General features: G+C 53.4%; 10 protein-coding genes across 10 annotated transcripts in view; 6 read left to right on the top strand and 4 right to left on the bottom strand.

Moving 5' to 3' along the window:
- UMAG_15055 (uncharacterized protein) overlaps nt 1–2998 on the top strand; it is a gene marked incomplete at both ends in the record, with an annotated part of 3269 nt that extends 271 nt beyond the window's left edge. Inside the window, one exon of the mRNA XM_011389211.1 lies at nt 2–2998. Within this exon, the coding sequence (XP_011387513.1) occupies nt 2–2998 (2997 nt within the window). The remainder of the gene's footprint in view (nt 1) is intronic.
- A 276-nt stretch (nt 2999–3274) lies between these two features.
- On the bottom strand, nt 3275–4258 carry UMAG_00978 (putative exosome complex exonuclease; the record flags this gene model as incomplete). The annotated part of the gene is made up of 1 exon (XM_011388663.1): nt 3275–4258. One exon carries the CDS (start codon nt 4256–4258, stop codon nt 3275–3277), a length of 984 nt encoding a protein of 327 aa, XP_011386965.1.
- Nucleotides 4259–6095: 1837 nt separating this feature from the next.
- UMAG_11849 (uncharacterized protein) lies at nt 6096–7424 on the top strand (the record flags this gene model as incomplete). Its single annotated transcript, XM_011389160.1, has 3 exons — nt 6096–6200; nt 6416–6754; nt 7224–7424. The coding sequence occupies 3 exons, from the start codon at nt 6096–6098 to the stop codon at nt 7422–7424; spliced, it is 645 nt and encodes a 214-aa protein (XP_011387462.1).
- Nucleotides 7425–8194: 770 nt separating this feature from the next.
- Nucleotides 8195–8749, bottom strand: UMAG_11848 (putative Myosin regulatory light chain cdc4; the record flags this gene model as incomplete). The annotated part of the gene is made up of 2 exons (XM_011389159.1): nt 8195–8614; nt 8747–8749. 2 exons carry the CDS (start codon nt 8747–8749, stop codon nt 8195–8197), a joined length of 423 nt encoding a protein of 140 aa, XP_011387461.1.
- Nucleotides 8750–9631: 882 nt separating this feature from the next.
- UMAG_00975 (F1F0 ATP synthase subunit g) lies at nt 9632–10355 on the top strand (the record flags this gene model as incomplete). The annotated part of the gene is made up of 2 exons (XM_011388662.1): nt 9632–9812; nt 10057–10355. The coding sequence occupies 2 exons, from the start codon at nt 9632–9634 to the stop codon at nt 10353–10355; spliced, it is 480 nt and encodes a 159-aa protein (XP_011386964.1).
- Nucleotides 10356–10910: 555 nt separating this feature from the next.
- On the bottom strand, nt 10911–11905 carry UMAG_11847 (uncharacterized protein; the record flags this gene model as incomplete). The annotated part of the gene is given in 2 exon segments (XM_011389158.1): nt 10911–11742; nt 11757–11905. The coding sequence occupies 2 exon segments, from the start codon at nt 11903–11905 to the stop codon at nt 10911–10913; spliced, it is 981 nt and encodes a 326-aa protein (XP_011387460.1).
- A 333-nt stretch (nt 11906–12238) lies between these two features.
- Nucleotides 12239–13800, top strand: UMAG_12123 (uncharacterized protein; the record flags this gene model as incomplete). The annotated part of the gene is made up of 2 exons (XM_011389188.1): nt 12239–12266; nt 12677–13800. 2 exons carry the CDS (start codon nt 12239–12241, stop codon nt 13798–13800), a joined length of 1152 nt encoding a protein of 383 aa, XP_011387490.1.
- An 82-nt stretch (nt 13801–13882) lies between these two features.
- On the bottom strand, nt 13883–15625 carry UMAG_11846 (uncharacterized protein; the record flags this gene model as incomplete). The annotated part of the gene is made up of 1 exon (XM_011389157.1): nt 13883–15625. One exon carries the CDS (start codon nt 15623–15625, stop codon nt 13883–13885), a length of 1743 nt encoding a protein of 580 aa, XP_011387459.1.
- Nucleotides 15626–16045: 420 nt separating this feature from the next.
- UMAG_00971 (uncharacterized protein) lies at nt 16046–16915 on the top strand (the record flags this gene model as incomplete). Its single annotated transcript, XM_011388661.1, has 1 exon — nt 16046–16915. The coding sequence occupies one exon, from the start codon at nt 16046–16048 to the stop codon at nt 16913–16915; it is 870 nt and encodes a 289-aa protein (XP_011386963.1).
- Nucleotides 16916–18074: 1159 nt separating this feature from the next.
- UMAG_15034 (putative Hsp70 family ATPase KAR2) overlaps nt 18075–18399 on the top strand; it is a gene marked incomplete at both ends in the record, with an annotated part of 2130 nt that continues 1805 nt past the window's right edge. Inside the window, one exon of the mRNA XM_011389203.1 lies at nt 18075–18398. Within this exon, the coding sequence (XP_011387505.1) occupies nt 18075–18398 (324 nt within the window). The remainder of the gene's footprint in view (nt 18399) is intronic.

The following is an 18399-nucleotide window of genomic DNA, read 5'->3' as shown; positions in this document are numbered from 1 at the left end:
GGCGCAGCTGGTAGCAATTCTGCCAAAAAAGCTACAACGCCTTCTTCTCCCACTCACCTTTGAGGAACCCGAATCGCTGCAGGGCGAACAGCTCCCCGTTCGCCTCGGTCTGGCTCCTCCTTCTCATTCTCATGGTCTATCCGCATCCGACGCCACCTACAAATCTCGTGTCGGCCATGGCTACTACTTTTTCACACCTCCGCCTGAGCCGCGCCATCCCTTATCATCCAAGCCCCCCTTGCCACCATCGCTGCGACGACGCGACACGGAGACCTCCCAGAATTCCACTTTGTCGCTCAACACAAAGCTCTCATCCAACACGTCTATCCACTCAAGCCCCACATCCATCTCGCCTAGCACCGCTGCATCGTCACCGCAGCGCACGCGAGCCAGTACCTCCATCACCAGCCTCCCAGCTCCAACGCTCGCTGGCCAACCAACCAGCTCGAACACCTCGGCCTCCTCGTCGCGCGTTCGCTTGCCTCCCACCTCACCTGACTGTTGGCATCCAGAAGCATACTTTACCCGAATACGTTCGCGAGTCAAAGGCAAGATGCAAGAATACGTCTATCACGCCTTCCCGTCTTCCGCAGTACCTTACTGGCATGGCTACGGTAGAGAGTCAGTGGAAGCCGAGATGTCGACCCATCTCAACGTCAACGCCGTTCTTCATGGCAATACGCTTCGCGAGTTTCCTGAGCACTCGCGTCCCTGTCGTGTGCTCGATCTCGGTTGCGGTAGAGGTATGTGGTGTCTCGACATGGCTCGTCAATGGAAATCTTCCGAGTTTGTTGGTCTTGACGTTGTACCCATCCAACCACCGATGCATCACCTCGCCGATCCGGACCTCGAGCATCGTGTCAGCTGGGTAGTGGCCAACTTCCTCGAACCTCTCCCCTTTCCGGATGCCAGCTTTGACTTTGTCCACATTCGCTTCGTGGTTCATGCCGTCCCCGAAGATAGATGGGTCGATCTTTTCTCGGAAGCAAGGCGCGTCCTGGCTCCAGGAGGCGTCCTCGAAGTTTCCGAGGCCAACTATAGCTTCTTCGGTCATGCGAGCTTGATCGACGTGAACGAGCTCAAGGATCTCGAGCACGGACGCACTGCAGCGAAAAACGGTTACGGTGCCAAGCTCCCCAAACGTCACAATATTTACCCCAATGCATCGAGATCAACCGATTTCGATGCGATTGAAGTGGTGCTGGAGCGAATGTTGCATCGTCGGTTTCTCAATCCCATGCCACTGTCGGTAATTCCCTCAGCGTTGCTCTTGCCTGGCTTTTCCAATGTTTTCAATGGCAACCCACGCCACATGCCTGTCTATGCCGAATCGAGCGCTCAGCGTGCACGTACACGCGCTGCAAACGCCTCGTTTGGCCGTGAAACCGGTGCATCTTCCGCAAACGCCACTTCGAGCGAAGACGAGAGCAAACGCGAAGGCAAGTTCACCGTTCGTGGTCAGATCGGCAAGCCGCTCAAATCGCAATTCGCCTTGACCGACCCTGACCTCTTCAGCGCGCTCCTCATCCTGCAACAGCTCGAATCGGCTTCCTCCAGCAGAGAGCTTGTGTGGGCGGAAGCCGAGGAAGAGAAACGCAGCCTGCAAGGGGTTCCGCAGCCCCCGCTGGCGAGTATGGCCACCAATCGACGCTTCGGCCAGGGCCACCCAGCGGCTTTAAAGCCGTTCGCTCACCCATGGAAGTCCAAGGAAGAGTTTTTCAGGGCCCTGGATGCTTGGATCTTTGCAACCAGGGCTTCGGCGGATACGGAGGATATGCTGCGCAAGTATATCGGTTGGGAACAGGCGCACGACGATCTGACTGTGGAAGGCAGGAAACATGCTGAGAGGAGGCACAAGATGAGCACTTCGTCAGTGGCAATCCCTTCGCTCGGCTTGAATCAACTGGTCTTGGATGAAACGGAAGATCAAGATGCTGTTGGCAAGCCCAACTCGCTAGCAGCATTGCGAGAGACGCGAAATACAGCCATGGGCCCACCGAATGGTTCAGCATTTGCTGTTTCCACGACACACATACACGAAGCGCCCGCAAGGCTACAGACCACTCGCTCGTCCGCACCCGACACTCGTGCCGCTTTTCATTCCGAGTCACACGAAGCTGATTCGAACAGCAAGACCGTGGACAGTGGCAAGAAGAAGAAATCCGGACGACCAAGTAGCAGCGGGGGTGTTGGCTCTTCCCCCACCACCGGTGGCCCCGGCGGTGGTGCATTCGGACGCGCACGAACGTTCGGCCGTGGTGGTACGGGAGGAGGATCTGCAGCCCTGCCTGTACCCCTTCCCGATGCGCCATCCTTCATGACAGGGTACGCATTCGGTCCATCGGCGTCGGACAGCATCTTTCGAGGTCCAGCGACCAAAGCAGCCATCGTTGCGTCGTCTCGCGGTGGTGCAAATGTCATCGTCCCACCTAGTTCAAGGAAAGCTTCTTTAAGCTCGAATTCCCTGAGCGATCGATCTTCACTTTCTGTGAAAACAGAGAAAGAAGGCGTCAAGCCCCTAAGTATCGACAGCGGCGTATCCAGGATGGCTGCGCCTGCAACAGGACAACCACCAGCGGTGGCGGAAGAACCTTCACCTGCAGCGCCATATGCTGCCACACAGCGCGTGTCTCATGGATTGGAGAAAGACTTTTGTCTGGAGAGCGATCAACCGCACAGCAGGAGGATGTCGAGACCTGTGAGCCCAACTTCGGGCGTTCCAACGGCTGCAACATCGATCAGCAAGAGCGACACTAGCGTAGGACGACCACCAACGGAAGGATTGCAAGGTGGGTTGGATGCGCGCTCGGTCAGCATGCCAGCCAGCATGATGACTTGCATACAAGCAGGTGGCAGTACCGGAGGTGGTGGAGGAAGCGTGAGAATTGCCGAACCGTCGATTCGTCCGTCTAGAAGGCGCTCGAATTCCACGTCTCACCAGAAGACTATCGCCTTGATTGGCTTTTACGATTGCAATGGCTTCCTCGCCACTGCTTAGCATTCTGGTTTTTTTGTTCTCTGCCGTGCCATCGCACCGCATAAATCCACAATCACAATGATACCCCAACTAATTGGTAGTTGGATGACCGTCGCTTGCTCCCTCTCTCAGTCTCTCTGTTTTGTGCGAATGGCTTCTTACCAGTCGCTGTAAAAGAAGCGCTTCGGTACTGATTGAGCGAACGAGGTTGATACAAGTACAAGTATGTGAAGGACAAACGAGAGTTTTCGAGGATGGGTATGCTTTCTTTTTCTTGGGCGAGAGACGATTCTCGGATCAGATGACTTCGACAACGCGTGTCTCTGCATCGACGCTCAATGCGTGTTCCAGGCGTTCTGTCAACTGCTGAATGCGGATGAGACCGATCTGGATTAGGTGTAGCAACAGATGGGCGTCAATTGGGCTGCCGTAAGATTTGTCGAGCACGCAGATTTCGCGTTGAGCATTGAGGACGAGGGTAAGCTTGGATTGCGCTAGCGATTCTTCGAGTAGCGTTGGGTCGAGCAACGCTACTGAGGTAGACGTGGATGTGTCAGGAGAGCTAGCTTTGGCGTTGGGGTCGATGAGGTGTGAATCTGCGCGATCTTCTGGTTGCGTCTTGGAGGCAGCAGTGGAGATGGAAGGGAGGTGGTTAAAGATAGCAAATGTGACACACAGTGGGGTGTGGTGGATGGCGAGTGGCACGGGGACTCTTTCGTCTAGCGAGTACAGTCGCACCTGATTTCCGTTTTCGATCGAGTAGTCTGGACGTCGAAAATGACGCAGCGACAGCATTGAGCATAACACTGCCGCATCGAGTGCTGCTCCCGTATCCGAAAGCAAGTGAACCGTCAGGTGGACGTTCCACACCTGTTCGCCTGCTACGACGCAGAGCGCTTCCCGGTCCACCGCCTCGGTTCGCCTAACTGCCTTGTCGATGAGTCGATCAAACAGCACTTCTCTAGCACGTGCCGAAGAGTTGGCACCTCCCCCCGTCGAGTCGTACTCTATCCCCGCCATCGGTGAGATATCAGTCGTGATTTGAAGAAAGCCTTCATAAGGTCGGTCGGATCGTGGCGGCATCAATGTAGCTCGTACGCAAGTCGAAACACGGGTTCCTTTGATGGCAACGGTACAGTTGCCAAGCTCTTCGCCAAAGGAAATGTCCACGTCGCGCGTAGAGAGGAACGATCGTCCGTCAGGTCGTACGCCATCCGAAAGACATGAGACCACAAAGTCGGACTCGGTCTCGGATGGTTCTAGCATCTGTCCCGGCGGCATCTTTGTATGCAAAACACTCGGTATCAGTTGAGTCGGATGAGGAAGCGCTTGTAAGAGAGGTGCAACAAGACACGCTTGGTCAAACCGAAGCGGAGTTGTTGTGAGCAAAAAGAAAAATCCTTTGGTGTGAGTCGTGAGTTGGATGCTGTGGAGGCGAGCAAAATCTCTCTCCCTCGTGCCTCTATCAAACAACGATTCGTGATTCACGATTCGTCCTTGAACCGGCAACACGTGATGTGTAAGACAAATCGTAATTCGTGAATGCCAAATCACGAATACAATTCAAGGGTCTAACAGTCCATAAAAATGCTTGTCGAGGCAGCTGACAGCGATCTAAAAACAGCACTCGTGACCGTAAGCTGAACCGAAGTGAGCGACCAGTCACCATTCGTGATTGCAATGGTACATTTGTCAATCATTCGAGTACATGGCGACGTGCATAAACGCGAGATGAAAAGCGCAAAGCGTTGGCGATATGAGCTAGCAACCAAAGGCCGTGGCGGCGCCATTCACAATTGTCATCATCACCTCAACCCAGAAGCAAGGGTGGTCATTAGAGATCCTGATCGAGGCGCACGGGTCGGTTGGAGGCAGCCAGCCCATTGGTCGTTGATAAGGAAACGTCCACGTTGACGGTTGAGAGCAAAGCACTCGTCAGGCACAACTAGCAAGCCATGCGCGCCGATCTGGTCAACGATTTGGTTGTCGGAGGCGTGCGGATCTCGAATCGACGAGTGTTCGTAGGATGGGTTGAGGTAACCTAGCATTGATTCAAGCTTTTATGCTTATCTCTCGACTATTCTTATCTTGGAAAAGAAAGGCCAAGCTGCTTTTCGGCAAAGGCGCTGGCTGCTGAATGGTTTCGATCTCAGCTTGACTCACAACGATTTTTCGACGGAAAAAATGCAAGCAGCAAGCAAGCTCTCATGAAATCAAGGTCACTTGACATGACATTCACACTTTATTAATACAAGTTAACGTACTACGAGAGGTGCCTCGCGCGAGATGGGGTCTTGGCAAATGTACACAATGGCTTGGCTGTCGGCTGGATCCGTCCAAGCATCCGATGTGCTAACAAGCATTGTGGGCCTGACAAGCGCAACAGCCGGATACAAGCCCAAAATGTCAACCAAAGGGACAACCAGCCGATGTGATGGCTCTGATGGCAGCTAACCTCTATCCTTCACGGCACATAACACAACTGGATCACCTTTCATCAACAGCCAGGTGCAATATAGACGTTGAGTTACCTCCTGTGACTTGGCGGAAATCTTGAATGTGTTTTTTTTCATTGTCTCATGTCAGACACGGTGAGCATGAGGTGCATGGGTTGGCTCTTTGTTATCTCTCGCGCCTGCAGCTTGGCTTGAGACTGCTCGGATGCTGTTTCCCCACTCACGACTCTTGCCTCTTTCCACGCCGCGTGCCATGCGCATTCGACTCGTGACTGTGACTGTTATCACGCCTTTCCAGTCGGCTCTCGCTTCGAGATTGCCATTTTTCTTGGCTCTCTGGCCGTGTCGCTGATTCTCTGCTCTATCGCCCGATTTCGTGGTATAGGTCAGCCGCATTTGAGCTTGCACTCTACTGCTTTCACATCGCGCTCCGAGTCCTTCCTCTTGCTCACTCTCTTTTACCCGTTCAACACAAGTCTCTTCGCCTTTCCTTCTTCACCATCATCCAACTAGGGTATTACAGAACGCACAGGTCGATCGATATATCTTTCGCTCTTCTCCACATTCAAGCAGTAGTACTTTTCATTCGAGCTGCAAACACCCGATTCATCCAACCCACCATCGACATTTTCGACGCAACCTAGCAACAAAGACAAGCAACCATGGTTCTTGGATTTGGTCACCACTCTCAAAAGGACCCCGCTGTTTCCTCCGAGTCACGAGGACGTGACCCTTTCATTGCCACCGGTCGTGGCGGTGCGGGTAACGTGAGTACGCCAAACAGCCAAACATGATCCCTGTTCAGCTCGGCTCCGCATAACACGCCAAATACTGCCGACAACCGATGCTGGCGTAGCGGCAAAGCGAACGCCTGCTGCGAAGAACAACACATTCACCGCATTCAAGACTTTGTTATTGACGCGAAATCGAGTATATTGCCTTCTCTTCTCCCGCGTCGATTCGTTTTGAACCGATGATACAGATCATTCGCTCGCCCTCTCGATCGCGCGATCGCTCTGGCAATGCTATCCCTCGCGAGACGGTCGCTGCTGCCGCGGTTCCCGGCCACATGATCTCGAGCGGTCGAGGTGGTGCCGGTAATGTACGATCGCCTTCGCGCGATCCTTTGGACCGAAAGAAGCTCGCCGAAGTCCAGGCGCGCGAGGACAAGCTGCAGGAAGAGTACCGCTCGCAGGACGCTAAGCTCGCACACTCCACCGGCCGTGGCGGTGCGGGTAACATCGCCTCGACGACGGAAGCCGAAGAGCGTGGGCGTGGCCGCGACTCGGACGGCACCAGCAGTGGAGGTGGTGTCACAGGTGTAAGTGAAGATTGATGTGCCCTTTTCCAAAACCACCTTGGAACAAGTCGATACCCATTGCGCCTCCCCGCACACATACCTACCTTTTCTTTCCGCAGCGCTTTCGCAGCTCAGCGTAATGATTCGGGAGCCTTGTCGCCACCCGTGTGATTCGCCTCTCAAAGTGACCATGTAAAACAACGGGATGGGGGCAAATCTCTGGATGCTTCCTGCCGCGTACACAACAGGCTCTGTCTTGTAGTTGACGTGGCAGCAATTTCAACATGCTCATCACACATCCTCTCACGCCTTTAGACTGTTGGAGCTGTGTGCTGCGACTGTTGCAAATTGAACCCGCCGTTTTTGGGCAGCTGGCTCTGTGTTGGCGCTGTTCATGCTGGTTTTGCTGCTACACTTGTTGTTGATGGTGAGTATGACATGCTGACGCTTCTACGATGCCTTTTGTTGGGATTTTTCTTTCTTTCTGTAGTTGCTGAGGTCTCTGTCGAGATCGCGCTCACGTGAGCCGCGAAACAGCGGCAAAGACTCGCCCAAGAACCGATCGCAGTCGCGCCCTAGAGCGTCCGAGTCGAGCAAACTCGCTCAGGTTGACGAGACTTCACGAAGCAGCGAGGAGGAGACGGCTTACTCTGCCTCTACCCACAACGCTGGTGTGAATGGTGGAAACTAGATCAGCTTGGCTTACCGCCTCTACGGGTTGGGACGGGATGGTCCTAAGCTTCCCGCGGCGGTTCCCAACATCGAAAGTGTAAATGCTCGAATCTCGTCTTTTGTAATCCGGCTTGTCGCACCAGTGCAGCGTCCCACGTCTGGAACCCTTCTCTAGCGCTTTCTGGTAGTGTCGTCTTGTAGCTATGCGTCCCCGTCTTTGTTTGATGCCAAATCGAAATGCACACCGCTCCTTTGAACTTGGCGCTTGGCTCAACGTGGCCCCACCTGCCCGTCGAGTGTGACAAGCGAACGGCAGAGAGAACGGATTTTGCAAAATTCAACATGCCCGTGACATGCTGAAAACATGCATGAAGGCTTTGTTCACTCACCACCCGAACTGTTACCACGCAGAGTGAATCATGGCTGTGACATCAGACGTGTCAGTGAAAAGTATGGTATTCAGAGAAAGCAGTCGAGACGCGGAAGAAGGACGGAAAGGCAGGAAAGAGAAGAATGGGATACAGTGGTGCATGGATGAGTGAAAGGAGAGCAATTGGTGACCAGGAGGCATGTGCGTGATGAGAGCCGTCTACCGTGCATCGATTGTTGCCGCTCTTGCTGTGTGGACGCAAAGCGAGCCGTGGATACACGGAGAAGGTTGTGGTGCGCAGCAAGCCAGCAATGCGCATTCGGGCTGGCCCAGCAGACGGACTACTGATTTGATCGATGGACGAAGCGCAATTTGACTCTGGAGCTCGACATGATCCACATGACATTACCAAATCGCGCTTACTGGCTGAGGATCTGCCTAACAAACGATTCATAGTGAATGTTACCATCCGGGTGAACCTGAACGCCCTTGAGCAATTCGTCCATTTCGTCGTCGCTCAACTTCTCGCCCAAGCTCGTCAGCACGTATCTCAACTCTCCTGCGCCGATGAATCCGTTTCCATCCTTGTCAAACACCTGGAATCCGCGGATGAACTCTTCGGGTGTTCCTGCTGGTTTGAATCCATTTGGTCGGTTCAGGATGTTGAGGAAAGAGGCGTAGTCGATGTCCTTGGGCGCTGCGTTGGCCAGGTCGGCTACTTCGGCCTGCGTTGGGTTCTGTCCGAGTGCGCGCAAAAGATCGCCCAGTGACTCGCGCGCGATGGTTCCCGTTCCCTTCTTGTCGAACAGGGCAAATGCTTCCTTGTATTCGGCGTCAGACTGTGCAGGAGCAAAAGGAAGAGGCAAGGTCAACAAACGCTTCAGCATCAACAGTGCGGCTCGCCGGCCATCAATGTCGGAGCCGTCCCCATCGCAGAATCCAAGTATCGACCACGTTCTGAGTTTACCTACCATCGTGAACAAAGTGATAAATGTCGATGTATGTAGGTGGTAGTTAGGATTCGATCTTGTCCGGGGCTGATGGTGTAGCGAGTTCAAATTCCACAAACTCACACACTTGAAGCTGTGAAACTGAGAGCTGCGTTTGGCTGTGCATCGATGTGTGTCTGGCTGCGTGTTGGTGCCTCACTGCTGCTCTGACACCGACACTGGAAAGGGGCTCAACAACCCCTTGTGCCAACCAACACTTTCGTCAGTGACGCGCGCCGTTGGCCATGCCTCCTCTGTGCACAACGCCTGTGACCCCTTTCCTGTCATCTCCCATCTGAAAAGTCACGAGTGGCAAGGCGCCCCCGTTTTTGGTGCGGCAAGCGCGGATGCCAGGTACCACACGTGACTTCTTTAGCTCGAATTTTGGGTATCAGAATTTGTGACTTACAAAGGTCTGACACTGGTACTGTTTTGCCTTGGACACGTTCGTGGTTCACGGTTCAACGTTGACATCCGGTTGAGCCCGATACCAGACTCAAATTTCTGAAACTGGACAGCGTTGCCGATCCTAGATTTTCCCCTTCTTGTCGGATCCGTTCTTGGCTGAGGCTTGCTCAAAATTTGAGAAGAAAGTGTGTCTGGCTGAGAGGGACGGCTGAGAGCAGGAGGGCAGGCAGATCACAATTCGTGTCACCAGAGCCACTCGAGCACGAGCTGCCTGCCGCATGCTGCTTTAGATGCTGTTAGTTTGAAATGGCCGAAATCTAGATCGTCTGCGAACCCCACTCACGACTCTCGATCTTCACCGTTGTCGTCGTTGTCGTCGTCGTCGTTGCCATCGTCTACCCGTCTTTTTGTTCTTTCCTCACACCATCCCCTTCACGTCTTTCGGGTAATACGGTCATCATGGTCTTTGCAAGGTCATCAGCACTTCGCGCCGTTGCGCGCCAGGGACGCAACTTCTCGTCCACTTTGACCAGCCGAGCTGCTGCTCCCGAAAAGGCTTCATCCGCTATCAACGATATCTCGAAAAAGGCCCAGGAGCTCGGCGGTCCCGTGATCAAGCGTGTTGAAGGCTTGCTTGGAGGTAGGTATCTTGATAGGCTCTAAGAGCAGTTTGGGTTCTAAGACAGCATAGCGGAACGACGAATGTCGTTCGTGTGTGGATTGGCTTCGTCATCGGACGTACATGATCCAAGTGCTGCCAAAGGTTGAGCGCATGGGAAAAGTGGTTCTGTCGAAATGCTCGAATTCATTCTTCGCGCGATGCCGCATCACTCTCGCTCACGTACCTTAAACTGACCATCTCCACTCGTTTTCGTCCACGGCAGGCTACTCGGAGCCGATCAAGTACAACCTCTCGGTAGCAGGCTCGATCGCCAAGCAGGTGTACGTCGCTGAAGCGCTCGCTCCTCCCACCTCGCTCAACTCGATCACCTCGGCTTACCGTCAGATCTGGTCGAAAGCCTCGGACAAGTCTTACTGGACGCAGCTCCTCACAAAGGGCGACTGGAAGCGTGTCGGCATCTACGCCGTCGAGGCTTACGGCATCTTCACCATCGGCGAGATGATCGGCCGCAGATCGCTCGTTGGCTACAAGCTCGACACCCCCAAGCATGCTCACCACTAGACGCTCGACAATTGAATTCGACACTCTTTGGCTCTTGCAACCTCCTTTTTCTCTTGTCCATGCAGCCAATCACAATTGTTTTTGACTTTTCAGGCATCAGTCTCAGTGCGCGAAACGAGTAGATGAATATTGCCATGATGTTTCAAGTCACTATGCTAACGCGGGGCATCACTGATCATTTCGGCTCGGCTCTGTGCGTTAAAAGTCGACTTTAAGAAAGGCGTAGCTGGAGCCTCAGGCGTTGAGTATCGCCAGGTGACTTTTGTCTCGTCGTCAAGATCACCAAATCATCACGCATATCAATTTTGTTTTGTGCATCTCTCGTATCAGCTACCCAATCTCAGGGTGTCAGCGCAAAACATACAAGCCGTGACCACGATTGCCGGAAGCGTCACATTAGCATTGTCGTGACTTACTTTAACTGCAACGACACTTGAGTTAATCATATAACGCTAATCGTAATCTTGCCTACCTTGGCCAAAGATGCTACGCTCGCATGCAAAAACAACCCGATCATATAGCCAACTTGGCATGCAGAGAGGTCATTGTGCTCATTCAGCTGGCGTACAATGTGAAGACGGTGCTCTGGTAATGCATCGAGGAATCTCTCCGAGATGAGGCTGCCTTCTCTTGCCCGTGTGATTGGTTCCTTGGTTCCGCCTTCTCGCCCAGCACCCAAGTATCTATGCTACTTACTGCACTCACGACGTCGAATGCCGCAAATTTGCACCCGACGTTGGGGTCAGCGTTGTCTGCGAGGGACTTGGATAGCACATCTTTCGCGCTTGACTGACTGATACCCGCATCAAGCTCTGAAGCCTTCTCGAAGTCGCTCACCCTTTCGTCCAATGTGACGCCGATGGAAGTTACGTGACATGCCACCTCACGAGGCGCCTCACGCTCCGAAGCGGAAGATGGAAGATCCCTGCGATCTGCGTTCCTGCGCCCTGAGCTGGAGGAGTAGATGTCTTCCGTAGGGCTGGAAGCATAACGTCGCCTAATGCAAATGACCCTTTTCATCTCCTCTTGCGAATCTCTTTGTCGCCAAACTCCGACTACGCCGACTTTGTTCAGCTGCCTGTTTGGGTGCCGCGTCTCCCCGAAATACGGCCTGGAAGAATAATCGTAGGCTTGCAGCATGTGTTGGGATGTTTTTGATGGAACCTGCCCTCCATCGAACGCAAACCATCCGACGATTGCAGTCACAATATTGTTGCCGTTCAGGTCAGGCAAGGTCAGGCCTTTGCAGCGTTGAGAATCGGACATGAAATCGGCTATGAAATGTGCAGCGGATACGGTTAGCTGATGGTGACGTGATGGGTGAGCACATGCCAGATTTCCTCTCGCTCCAGCGCCGTGAAGGAGGCTGCTAGAGACTAACAAGACACTAGATTATCGTACAGTTTCAGAGACTGCAGGGTAGATCGCACACCGGCCCTCACTAAGCGTAAAAGGGCTCCGTCACTGTTGTCGATATCGTTTGACTCCAAGCTCAGCTCATTAAGTACCAAATGGTGACCCAAAGGACTTGATACGGCAGGCCAAGCCATCGGAGGTCAGCCCGTTGGGTCTGAGTGTCATGTATTCCTCGGCACATTCTACTCAATCTGAGCACCTCAACACTTGCTCAGAGGTACAGCGAGGCTGAAGCGTCATCAGCATCCACAGCACGAGCTGGCAGCTCTCAAGCACCCTCATGGAAGCAGATCAGCATGATGGGATGGTTGCCGCTTATCCTTGTTGACACCACAATGACGCCTGTGTGGCATACGACAAATGCGATAGAAGTTGAGCCAAGCCTGAATGCACCGTGTGATTGTCGTTTGGTGTCGTTCAAGAAAGAGACACGCGGTCCAAGAGAATCAGCAAGTTAGTCGGACAAGATGACTCTTCGTCCTTCGTTTGTCACTGGTACTGCGCAGTTGTTAGCTTCTTTTTTGAACGACACACAGTATGTGCTTTGACTGGATGGATTTTGGAAAAAAACACTCACGACTAACAAGTGTCAGCGCATCGTGGCGTGTGCTTGTGCCTGCAAGTCTTTTCGAAAAATCGTGAAGGAGATACTCACGACTGGGCTCAGCCAATGCCCACTCGCCCACGGGCCACTTCGTTCAGTCAGACGTGAGAGTGAGACTCGTGACTGGACCCTGAAATTACACTCCGCTTGATGGATGCTCAAAAGGGTGGTTACTGTCACAAGTATCTCTACATAAGATCACCACCGTTCAAAGCTGCACCACCTTTTGCAATGCACTCCATTACGCAGATCCTATCCACCGCAATAATAAAGTTCGCGGTCTGGTACGCACTGGCTATAGCCGTGCTGTGCCTGTTGCCATCTGTGTGCGCATGGGGAATCGCCGGACACCAGATCGTTGCGACAATTGCGCAGACCCAGCTCCATCCCCTTGTGCGAGAACAGCTCTGCACCATTCTGCCCAACTACACTCGCTATCCCTCGCACTGGCCAACTTCCGAAGATAGCAAGCCTCGCACGCACTGTCACTTGGCCGTACTTGCGGGCTGGCCCGACACGATTCGCTCACGATACCCTTGGAGTGGTCAGCTGCATTATGTCAATCCAGTCGATGACCACCCTCCCAGCCAATGCCTTTACGGGGAAACTGGATGGACTTCGCCAAACAATGTACTCACCTCTATGGTCAACTACACATCGCGTGTCGTGACCGAAACCGGTTGGCAACGTGATATGGCACTGCGCTTCATGGTTCACCTTTTTGGCGATGCACATCAGCCACTGCATCTCACAGGGCGCGCTCGCGGCGGCAACGATGTGTGGGTTCATTTTGAGGGCAGAAAGGCGCGTCTGCATACGGTGTGGGACACGCTACTTATCGATAAGCAGATTCGCGAACTGTCCAACTATACGACTCGTTTACCCTCGGGTCGCATCGAGAGTGCTCTAGTCGGAGCACGGTACGACCCTTTAATTCGATTTATCCTCAAAGAAGGTTTAGGGCAGCCTGCTTCTCGTGGTCAGGAAGGGGATGCCTGGTGGAAGCAAGAGTCGTCTGGTTGGCCTGCCTGTCAAGGCCAGCGCTCAGAGATCGGTGCGCTGACGCAAGAGTACGAAGGGCAGCTCGCGTTGTCCTCCATATCGGAGGATCCGCATCGAGTCGATAATACGGTTTTGCCTATCTGTCCTTATGAATGGACTCGTCCTATGCACTCACTGGTGTGTACTTATGCCTTTGCCGCACCTGTGCCGGCTTGGGAGCCAGCACCTCCGCCTGGCCAAGGAGAACCGGAGCCTTCGCCAACGCCGGTGCCCGAACCCGAGCTGGACGTTCCAGAGTACGTTGGCCGCATCGAACGAGACAAGGTCATTCATAAGCAACTCGCAAAGGCGGGTTTGCGCCTCGCTGCGGTGCTCAACACGCTTCTTCTGCCTGCTGAGGTTGATTCCCTACGGTCAGCGTAAGATGCTACATCGATGCTTTGCAGTTACCATCATCGGAACAGATCTTGTACAGTATCCTCCTAAGTAAGCATCATGTGCGCATCTAGTATAATTTGTTGTTGCTGTTGTTGTCAACAGGGTCAACGCCAAGACGCAAGGTCGCGAATGCCTTGGTCGGCGATCTCGAAGGTGAACTGAGACCAGAACCAACATCGACAGTGTCTTGAGCCATCGCAGTCGCATCGGTGCGAACCAGTCCACTGCTAGCAATATGTGTTTCAGCACGCTCGACCACCTCGAAGAAAATATCCCACATGCGAGGACAGTCGAGATTTTCGAGCACTTCCACGTTCCTGCCGCCTTTTCCCCAGCCCTCGTGTTCAACACGATCACCCCAAAAGTCGACGACGGTTGCACCACATGCCAAACCGTCGCTGCACTCGACGTCGACTCGGTACCGTTTTGGTGGTGTGCCCCTGGGTGTAGTCGTAGTCTCAGCTGTGTTCACCGGCACATCCGGGATGTTGCTAGTCTCTCCGCTTCCTCCTCCAACAACGCTCATGTCAAGCCCCAACGAGTTGCCACCCTGCAAACCACCCAGTTTATTTGGCTTGGCTAAAGAAGCGGCCATAGGCATGCCTTTGTTGGTGTACGGATCGGCATCAACCATGGACACATTGGGAACATCGCCAGGCGAAGGAACACGGCGATAGAAGAGCGTCGGATCGATAATGTAGGCGATGGCCAACATGTCGTGCACGGGCGGACCTCGTGTGAAGCCAAACTCGGACGCGTATGTCTTGGCAAAGAAGGTCAACGTCGAGCTCAGCATTTTTTTTAGGTCGCTTGGCCCAACCTGCGTCGATGCCGATAGATCAGCCGTGGGCGCAAAGGGCGAAGTACTAGGCGACTGCGTCGGCGAAATGGCACTCAATGCGGTCCTCGATTGTCTGCGAGATGACGAGACCGATCGAATCTTGCCAGAAAGGAGCCGGTCGTGGAGCTCTGCTGTAAATATGGCTTGATGAGTGACATTGAGCCCAGCCATGACGACCTTGATGTCGGTGTTGAAGACGATAGCAGCTGCTTCGGGATCATTGAGAATGTTGAACTCCGCGAGCGGCCCTCTGTTACCCCTAACACCAGCAGCACCACCCATGAGCACAATCTGTTCAATGCCCCGAATGAGGTGCGGATAGCATCGGATGAAGAGCGCCACGTTGGTCATGGGACCGGTGACAGCAAGATGGATAGGCGGTTTGCCGTTGTTGAGGCGCTCCGTCAGGATGGTCGAGAGCGTATATAGGAAGAGCGAAGGTTCGGGCCCAGTTGTGGGGGAGCTCGTCTTGGGATAAGCGGGCTGCAGCCAAGGTTGACACAGCGGCGATGACAAAGAGGGAAGACCTTGAACCCCACCAAGACCTCCCTGACCATGGATTCCGACGTCCACCTTGACTTCTTTGACTAACGGACAGTCAGACCCGCGGATTACGGGTATCGAGGGGTCTGCTCGGTACAGAGCCATGAGACGGACTGCATTCAGAAAAGTGTCACGCCCACCCGCGTTGCCAGCTACAGTCGAGATGCCCAGCAAATCTATACTCGGATGATGTACTGCCATAAGCAAAGCCATAGCGTCGTCATGGCCAGGATCGCAATCGAGCCATACAGACTTGATCGTGGCGTCATCCCTCGGCAGATTCGCAGTCGGCGTGAGTGGCGAGTCAGATGAGCCTTTGGCCCTTGGCTGAAATGCCGACGATGATGGACTCGGCTGCACGAACTGGCTGAGGCGTCGCAGCAGCGATGGAGTGCTTCCCGGAGAAGAAGGCGTATTGCCTTTCATCTTGGATCTTGTATTGTCTATGCAACGGAGTGCTGGTCGCAAAGGGCTGGATCGAGACGAATCTAGAGGCGAAGAGAGGAACAGAAGGCAAGAACAGCAACGTCTGCACGGAAGGAGAGAAATGACTGTGGACGTGACACTGACCAAGGCTTCTATTGCAAAGAGGAAACAATCGTGAATACCCTTCACCAGCTTGATTGCCAAGGTTGATTGATCATCATCCGCGGTTTTCGGCGCAAGTCAAACACAATTTGCACTTGCATGCAGAGTGCAGGGTCCAGCTTTCTGACATCCATCTTGGCTCTTCTATCTTGGATGGACAATTTAACTGCCCCAATTTTGATTCAGATTCTTATTGCTCCTCCTCCACCTGAATGGCTAGCTGGTGGGACTACACTTACACAACCGGCCTCTACGAACATGGCGGACGTCTGGATTTCTCGCAAGAGATGGACGTGCAAATACTGCGAAGTCACCATCAATGACGACTTGCCATCGAGACGACATCACGAGACGGGCGTGCGACATAAACAGAACGTACAAAAGGCGCTAGAGCAACTGTACCGCAAAGCGGAGCAAGAACGCAAGGATGTCGAACACACCAAGAAAGAAATGGCGAGGATTGAAGCGCTCGCAGCTCAAAGTTACGCCAAGGATCAGGCTTGTGGTGATGGCGCTACTGCTTCAACTTCACGGTCTACAGCGTTAACAGCAGGAACAAAGTTCAAGCTCACGATGCAGCCAGGTCTTGCTCACCTCGCTCGTGCAAATACAAGACGAGCAGCAGCGGAGAGACCGGCAGAGGCGTCACAGCACATCGCTCAGCCCGGGGAATGGCAGCAAGTGGAACCTGTTGCGTCTGCTTCAACCTCTTCCGCGAGCGAGACCACCGATCGAGACCGGGCCCGATCGTTTCGCGTCAAGGAGAAGATGGCTCGCCTCGATGACAGTGACGAAGACCAAGATCTCGACACCATCAAGATCAAGAAGAGACCACGTGCTGCTCAAGACGGTCCACCGGCGTTGCGAAAAGAGATCAAGGAGATGGAACAGGCTCAATCCGACAATGTTGTCAAAGAGGAGGTCATTGTCGCCACAGAACCGCCATTAGATACGAACGCTGCGCACACATACAGCACGGCAGTCAAGAAAAAAGAGGACAATGAGGCTCCAGATTCCGCGTCAACAGCGGAAGGAGGTGGCAGTCCTACTGATGGAGGTGGCGGCTTGTTCAAGAAGCGAAGAGCCGGTGCAGCCGCGCGAGCCAAACGGGTGAGAGCTGTTATATAGAGGTGCAATGAAAAGCATGCCATTCATGATTATAATCTGAGTATATCGGCTCTATGATGGCTCTATGATCATTTCAGTTCACTGATGGCTTGTTAATGCGTACAGCGTCGACGTTCAGGACAGCCACGTTCGTACCACTGAGAGTCATATCGGGAAGCTGATACCTTCCCACCTTTTCTTCACACACACACACACACACACACACACACACACACACACACACACACACACACACACGCACACGCACACGCAGAGGCCAGCAGCATCGTTCGGCAGTAACACATGGCATCTTATCCCCTCAAGTAGCAGATAAGGTAACTAGTTACATGAAAAAAGTGAGTCCAATCGCGAATGTATCATTTGTAATTTCTTCTCTACCGATCTGTCTTTGATCTCCCGATGAGATGAAAGCGTTAAGAGAAAAATTCAACACCATTGTGAGTCTAGCGAGATTCACGATTCTGAGACCTTCTCTGGACCGCCGCCAACTCAGCCTAGGTTTCTCTTTTTAGCTAGTTTCACTTGAGAAATTTGAATCGTGAATCGTGAATGGTAAAAAGACCGCACAGACCTGGGGAAAGAGCAGATGGTGCACGGTGAGCTGGAACCTCAGCGCCAGAGCTAATTTGTTATTGGCCAAGACATGCTCGCTCGCACAGCACACGGCCCGTGTGCTGCTTCGCTTTGGCACTCAGATTTAGCCACGTCGTCCACGTCGACACCAAGTTGGTCACAGAAGCTTCCAGCTCATCTGATTTGTGCTGACCCTTCTCCTTCGCTCTCCTTTCCGTACCATTACCCATCTCCCTCAAGATAAATACTACCGAGCCTCGTAAGTACAACTCTCTCATTGCCTTCTTCAACTCCATCGTATTCCCATCCATTCTCGGCATCAGCAGAGTTTTCTGTGCGGCATCTTCGCCATCGCCACTTGCACCTCCTGCATCACACACGATCCTCGTTCTTGTCGTCGTCGTCGTGGCTAGCACGAGTCTGACTGTGCGAACTTGACGTGTTCGACACACGTCGTCTTTCTTCATCATCTTATACCCAAGGTCATAATAGACTCTTCCTTAAAAAGCAATTTCTAACTCTACTTCCACCGACTTTCCCTCCTGTGCCCCTTTCCGCATCCACAGTCGGAAGTAGAAGCAAAAGAATGGTTCTCGCCAGCCGCACAACTGCGTTGGCACAGCGCCGCAAGGCTGCTCGTGCCACCGGCATGTCTCGACCTGCCTTCATGACCATCATCATGGCCATCCTGGCCCTCCTCACTTTGTCAGCTTTCATGTCGCCCGCGTCGTCCGCTGGTGGTATGGGTGTCGCCGCTGCTGCTGACAAGCGCAGCGAATACGGAACTGTTATTGGTATCGATCTTGGAACTACCTACTCGTGTGTTGGTGCACAGGTCAACGGTCGTGTCGAAATTATCACCAATGACCAGGGTAACCGTATCACTCCTTCGTATGTCGCCTTCACTCCTG

This window comes from Mycosarcoma maydis, chromosome 2, assembly GCF_000328475.2.
Source record: "Mycosarcoma maydis chromosome 2, whole genome shotgun sequence".
Lineage (NCBI taxonomy): Eukaryota > Fungi > Basidiomycota > Ustilaginomycetes > Ustilaginales > Mycosarcoma > Mycosarcoma maydis.
The sequence above is the reverse complement of the archived record's forward strand: the minus strand, read 5'-3'. Positions and strand labels throughout refer to the sequence as shown.